Here is a 7625-nt window from a genome sequence, read left to right on the forward strand (position 1 = left end):
CATTTGTTTCATAACCTCTATAAGTTTCACTGTGTTTCTGTTTCAATGACCTTTTCATTGGTGAGAGTCGGGTGTTAAAGTCTCCCATTATTATTTTTCTGGGGTTCATTGTGTGCTTTGAGCTTTAGTAAAGTTTCTTTTATGAATGTGGTTATCCTTGCATTTGGAGCATAGATGTTCAAAATTGAGACTTTCTCTTGGTGGATTTTCCCTTTAAGGAAACAGTTTTTCAATACCTCAAAACATTTTCAGGTGTTCGTTTGAATCCTCATCTGAGAATCAATGGTCAACAAAACATTTGGACGCCGTGGACGTTCTTTAGTGTCATATCCAAAACTGAAAGGCACACACTGTTATGTAGTTTTTCTGTCTAAGTCTTTAGTCTCTTTTTCCACAAAATGGAGATAAAATACTTATATAGAAGTTCTAAGCATGAAGTCAATCCACAGAACAAGTATTTAATGAAACAAAGGGAAAATGCAAATTTTACTGAATAAAAAAAAAATAACCAACCAAACAAACAAAGAACCAAACAAACAAACAAACAAAAATCAGGGAACATTGGTACGTACAACTAATGAATAAAGACAGTGTGTTATACAGATAGAGTGTAGTGGTATTTTGGGAAAAGGAATGAAATACTGGAATTCCTGTCATTTGTGAAAACATGGTGAGAACTAGAGATTACTATATTAACTGATGTCAGGCGCAGAGAGACAGGCCCCAAATGACTTTACTCACATGCAGAATGCAAGTTGAGAAGTTGAGAGCAGAACTCACAGTGTAGGGGAGGAGGAAAGGGGGAGATTGTGGTTAACTGCATGAATTTACATTTATATACGATCAATAGTTTGTGATATAATATTATGTTATAGTAAGTTGACTATAATTAACAAGGTATTTAAATTTTTAAAATTAACTAAAAGAAAGTATTTTGAACATTCTCACCACAAACAAATGATACTTGCCTGAAGAGATAGATTCCTTTAATCTAATATAAATATTACAATATAAATATTGCAAAATGTACACATGCAATAAACATCACATTATCCAACTCTTACATACAATTTTATGCTTTTCTATCAATTAACATAAATTTTAATTTAATAAACTAGATTTTAGACACTATTATTCGGGCAGACATTAGACATCATTTTGTTCTGGATTTATTGGCTCATTTGTAGAGGGGAGTGAGGGGCAGCATTTCCCCGGGAATAAGTAGCTAGGGGTGTTGAAAGACATAAGTAAAGGGGAAGAAGGAAGTTAGCAGAAGATAAGAAGATGAGATAGAATGAATTACTTCACAAAGAACTTGCTGACCTTGAATTTACCTTCAGCTGCTATCTCTGGTATAGGTCAACTCTCCTTTCCCTCCTGTAAATTTGAATTGAACTCTTTGGTTACTTCTTTTTGTGTGGAGGGGCATGGCTAGTTTTCACCCACCCACCCATTTTCTTATAGAAGGATCCATGATGAAAAATGAATCATTGTAGAAAAGCATAGTAATTAAGAAAATGCTAACTCAGGCTAGAGAGATGGCTCAGTAGTTAAGACCACTGACTGCTCTTCCAGAGGTCCTGAGTTCAATTCCTAACAACCACATGGTGGGTCACAACATCTGTAATGGAATCCAATGCCCTCTTCTAGTGTGTTGTGGTGAGCACACATACACACACAATAACTAAATTTAATACGTTGCATCTTTCTAAGATTATTTTTCTTTATTAAATAAGAATAAAAACACTTACCATACAGAATTGTATTGACATTTAGATAGGATAGTGTGGAGACCAAACTTATTGTAGGGAATGGAATATAATTATTACTTAATAGATATGAAGGATTTTAATGATAGCATGAAAGGTCCCATTAAATTTTGATAGTCTCCTTGAGGGAATAAATGTTATTTGTAATAATATCTTTCCTAAGAAAAAAGAAAGAGTGGAAATGAGCACATTCTCCTGGTATCTGTTAGTAAGTTACTCCAAGTATGAAAATGAACATGTTTCCAAATGTAAATTGTCAAAGCTTTGAATGTTCAGGTATAGGAAACCTTGGGAAGTTTAGGGCCACAGAATCCTGTAGAAACAACCAAATTCAAACTCTTATGAAATCGGGTCTATTAATACACACATCGCCTGTAAGAAATATACTTGAAAACCTGTGGTTAACATATAGAAGCCTGCATAAATTGGCAAGTGCTATGGTCTAGAAAATATTTTAGAACTATAAGGCCCCAGGCTTGTAGCAAGAATGATGTATCTAAAAGTTGTGAAATTATTCTCTGCTTTTCTACCAGGCCTGTCCTTGTGTGCTATGATCTAAGTCTAGTACACCTGAAGGCCTGATTTTCCCTAATTGTTTTTGGCCTATGTTCTAATGGGAGGAGGAGACAACTGGCTTCAGAAACGTAGGCAGGTGTTAAGAGAGGCTATGTTACTTATTCTATCCTATCTTTTCTTGTCTATTACCTTCATATAAGTTCTTCTAAAGCTATTATTCTTGAAAGATCATTTTCATTCTTTCTGGGTTCCACTGATTACTCTTTAGTAGTAAGAGTTAGCCACTTCCCCTCCTGTTTCCCTCAATACTGTCTCTACCTCAATGCCTGTCCATTAGAATTCTGAATGAAGTTCATGCTCAGCTAACCATAACCCTGTATTCCTAATTTTGTTTACATGGGCAACACAAAGGCTATTTTTCACTTCTGCCTCTACTATAGTAGCTCATGTTGTGCATCATGGTAACAGTGGTTATCCTTCATAAGTGGGACTACTGATAATGATGTCCCTTTCTTCTTCATGGAACATAGTATTTCTTTAGGTTCATCAACTAATTTCTTTTAAAAAGTCTTTATTCTTCTTATTTGCTGGGGTGGAAATTTTATTTACTTTTGACCAGTTGGGCAAAGTGGGTCAGCTTCTGACATCTGCTGATGAAAATGCATGAAAGTCAGTGGCACCTCTAAGTCACTTGTTTGTAAATCTGTTGATTCTTCTCAACAAACTGTTTAATATCAACAACTGGCAATATCATCTCAATCCCCAAGGCTGCTACTAAATAATGTTAAAAAAATTAATTTGACTTCATGCTGAGTTACCTTGTACCATACAACATCAGGTTCTTGATCAGACTTCTTAAAGTCATCCATGTCTGGGCAGGAGATCTCCTTTCGTTTAGTAACTTCAGATTTCTCTAAGTAGCGGATCCTGCTATTGTAGCACAGGCCAGATTCATTCTCTGCAACAGTCAAGGACATTGACACCTTCATGCAGTATGTGGAGTTTCTGTAGGAACAAAGAAATAAGAAAATGACTTTATTGGCTCTTTACAACTTTTGAACTCTATATATTTCAAGAGAATTGACTTTTCCATATAGAGCATTGCCTAGAAATGAGAAACGACATCAAACCAATGCAAAGTGACTTTTTGTCTTCAACCAACAAAATGGTGTGAAGCAAAAATGGTGAAGGGAACATTCCTGATTATGAGATAGTTACAGAGCTCCAAGGCTAAGATGTAGCAATCTATGAATATGTGATACAGACTTTACTCCTAGCAATAAATACTGCTTCCTGAATCTTTGAAGAGGAAGGTTGCAAGACCCTTGTGAAAAGGGTGGTCATAGACATTTCTGTTCTTCATCTGTCTTTTGGTAATTCTCCTAATGATTGTAGAACTTAACATCGGTTTCTATCCTAACATTTCCTTCATACTTACATACATACACACACACACACACACACACACATATATATATATATATATATATATATATATATATACATATATATGTATATCATATATGTATGATACCTGTTAACATATATAGCATTTATTTTACTTAGCTTTTATAATCTGATTTAAGATTGTAGTGAACATGCTTGTATACTCAGATTTATACTTCTCTCCCATGGTTAGAACCACTAAGTTAACAGAACTATATATTTCTAGTTGATTTTGAGATAATCATTACTTATCACAATGTAAATTGTTTTTCATCACCCAAGAATAGGGCTCTCAGTTCAAGCAGTGGTGGCCAAAGTTGTCTGAAGTAACAAAACAGAAGGGAGCCCCCTTGCTTACTGTAATGGTTGATGATATTTGTCAATTTGACAGTATCTAGAGGCATCTAGGAGGATTATTCTGAGCATGATTCATTACAGGACCTAATTCCATGGCATTATCCACATTTAGTCTAAGCCTTCCTACCACAAGAAACACCTTCTAAAACCATATAGATGTGTTTAAAATGCTTCTTGAAATGGGCTAGTGATTGGAAGTCCCACCCCTAGGCAAAGATCTATAGTCAACTAATGACTGCTAAGAAAGAGAGAAATAGTTTCTCCTTAGGGATGAAGCCCTAATAGGTTAGCCACTACAAAAGGGGTCAGTCCTGAATCCATAGACATACAAACAATAAAAATAAATACATCAAATATAAACATTACTTATCACTATATAAATTACATATGATTTTTCTCTACCCAGGCCAGAGATGTCAACTACACAAAGAGAAACTGCAATGTGTGAGAGAAGAGATTTGAAGCATCTTGACAGGATTGAGAAGGCCAACTGTAAATCATGGTAGGAGTGTTTAATCTTTTCTTTCTGAAGGATATTTCAGGACCATATCTAAATTAACATTAACTTACTGCTAAAAATATGAAGTATCAACAGTAGCTGTACAAATCAAAGTAGTTGTAAAGTCCTATATCAGACAGAATTAGCATGCCAATTAGACATTTGAAGAGCACCCCAAATGGTTAGTGCCATGCATAGTTTCGTGGCCATTCATTGAAATTTTACAGCTTTCCGGGGTTGGGGATTTAGCTCACTGGTAGAGAGCTTGCCTAGCGAGCGCAAGGCCCTGGGTTCGGTCCCCAGCTCCGGAAAAAAAAAAAAGAGAAATTTTACAGCATTCCAAACATGCAAAACACAGAAAGGCAGATGGCTGTATTCATATGGTTAACAAGCAGATATAATCAGTGAATATAATTACAAAAAAACCTCATAAACTGGGACTGGGCAAGTGTTATCAGAGAATAGTATAAAAGTAGACCAACTCTGAAGTTCAGATACAGCACAAGTAGATTCTGTATGGTACTGTTTTCCATTGCTTCTAATGTAGGTTTCCAGAACCCAAACAATGGAGATTCAAAAATGCTTGGGGCTAGAAAGATGATTCAGGTAGGTACACTTGTTCTTGCAGAGGACCAAGGTTTGGTTCTCAGCACCTACATGGTAGCTCATAACCATCCTTAACTCCCAGTTACAGGGGATCCAATTACCTCTTCTGGCCTCCACAGGTACTAGACATGTACATGGTGCACATATTTGCATTCAAGTAAAACACCCATATACATAGAGTAAAATTAATCTAAAAACTATTTAAAAGAACAAATTCTTGTCAGATGGTAGACACTTGACTTTTAATGTCATAGAGCTAAAAGTCACCATTTAAAGTCTCTTAAAGGAAAAGTAACTACTCGCTCAACTACTGTAGTTTTTTGTGAGTATTTGTATAGAAATTCAATATTAAGTGTTTTCGTAAATTCTAAGTCCCTTGGCTACCAACAAGGCCATATACGACCCAGCCTAGTACAAGAATCTCTTCTCCATTCACCAAGATGCATCCACAGAGGAATTGTCACTGTTCTTCCGACACACTAGGCTAATTAAACCAGAGGCCTTTATATTTGTTTTCATTGATCATCTAATGTCTGTTTATTTGATGAGCATAAGCTAAATTAGGGAAATGTTCTTTTCTTCTGCCTCAACAGTTTGTTCCTGGAACCCTAAGTGTATAGGTACTAAATGATAAACTAATGTCTGTTAATTAAGTGAATAGACATTAAAACGTATGTATGTAAAAGTCATTCCACGTTTGTGCTTCTTTTTCATAGATCTCTTTTAATACAAATCTTTCATTATTTCATATTCATGTATGTCACTATTCAAATATCAATTTCCTTGTATAAGTGTGAGCTAGATGGCATCCATCTTGGACCACTAGAAGAAGAGTAGACCGAGTTTTTATAGCAGCATATTGGCAATGAACTGAATGTACTGATTATGTTTGGAAAACAAAAAGTACAGCAGAAGGGCATAAAGAGGTGGTCACAGGTTTAAATGGTACTTAACACAGTAGGGTCATATCTACTGGTTATCCAATGAGTTTGGAATGTTCCTTGATTATATATGCTCCATTATAATAAAACATACAGACAAAAGAACCTCATTACTTATTTAATATATTCCCATTATTACTTCCATGAAAAAGAACTAATACTCAGAATTATCAATAATAGAAATAATAGGTAGAATGTGTAATTCTATTAAAAAAGTTCACTATCAAAAATGTTCTTATCACTCCTGAGGCTGCAGAGCGGAAGAGACCACCAACACTGCCCACACCTGCCCACATCCCTGGCCCAAGAGGAAACTGTATAAGGCCTCTGGGCTCCCGTGGGAGAGGGCCCAGGAGCGGCAGGACCCTGCCTGAGACACCGCTGAACCTGAAGGAAACAGACCGGATAAACAGTTCTCTGCACCCAAATCCCGTGGGAGGGAGAGCTAAACCTTCAGAGAGGCAGACATGCCTGCGAAACCAGAAGAGACTGCTCTGCACACATTACTGATTCCAGAGGAAAACACCAAAAATACATCTGGAACCCCCAGTGTACTGAGGCGCCCGGAAGGGGCGGCGAGATCTTCCTGGTTGCTGCCACTGAGAGAGCCCGTGGGCAGTACCCCGAGCGAACTCAAACCTCGGGACCACAGGTAAGACCAACTTTTCTGCTGCAAGTGACCTGCCTGGTGAACTCAAGACACAGGCCCACAGGAACAGCTGAAGACCTGTAGAGGGGAAAAACTACACGCATGAAAGCAGAACACTCTGTCCCCATAACTGGCTGAACGAAAACAGGAAAAAAAGGTCTACAGCACTCACACAGGCTTATAGGACAGTCTAGCCACTGTCAGAAATAGCAGAACAAAAGTAACACTAGAGATAATCTGATGGCGAGAGGCAGAGATGCAGGAATCCAACAACAGAAACCAAGACTACATGACATCATTGGAGCCTAATTCTCCCACCAAAATGAACATGGAATATCCAAACACACCAGAAAAGCAAGATCTAGTTTCAAAATCATATTTGATCATGATGCTGGAGGACTTCAAGAAAGACGTGAAGAACTCCCTTAGAGAAACACAGGAAAACATTAATAAACAAGTAGAAGCCTCGAGAGGACTCATAAAAATCCCTGAAAAGAATTCCAGGAAAACACAATCAAACAGTTGAAGGAATTAAAATGGAAATAGAAGCAATCAAGAAAGAACACATGGAAATAACCTGGATATAGAAAACCAAAAGAAGAGACAAGGAGCTGTGATACAAGCTTCACCAACAGAATAAAAAAAGAGATGGAAGAGAAATTTCAGGAGCAGAAGATTCCATAGAAATCATTGACTCAACTGTCAAAGATAATGTAAAGAGGGAAAAGCTACTGGTCCAAAACATACAGGAAATCCAGGACTCAATGAGAAGATCAAACCTAAGGATAATTGGTATAGAAGAGAGTGAAGACTCACAGTTCAAAGGACCAATAAATATATTC

The 7625-nt window shown here is 36.9% G+C and overlaps 1 protein-coding gene across 1 annotated transcript in view; it reads right to left on the reverse strand.

Annotated features, from left to right (window-relative positions):
* Positions 1–1833: 1833 nt before the first annotated feature.
* The window catches only part of LOC116889366 (X-linked interleukin-1 receptor accessory protein-like 2), a 16950-nt gene continuing 11158 nt past the window's right edge, over positions 1834–7625 (reverse strand). Inside the window, exons 2-3 of the mRNA XM_032890472.1 lie at positions 3104–3290; positions 1834–1927 (exon numbers count right to left, since the gene is read on the reverse strand). Of these exons, the coding sequence (XP_032746363.1) occupies positions 1907–1927; positions 3104–3290 (208 nt within the window). The 3' untranslated portion in view covers positions 1834–1906. The remainder of the gene's footprint in view (positions 1928–3103; positions 3291–7625) is intronic.

Source organism: Rattus rattus, chromosome X (genome assembly GCF_011064425.1).
Source record: "Rattus rattus isolate New Zealand chromosome X, Rrattus_CSIRO_v1, whole genome shotgun sequence".
Lineage (NCBI taxonomy): Eukaryota > Metazoa > Chordata > Mammalia > Rodentia > Muridae > Rattus > Rattus rattus.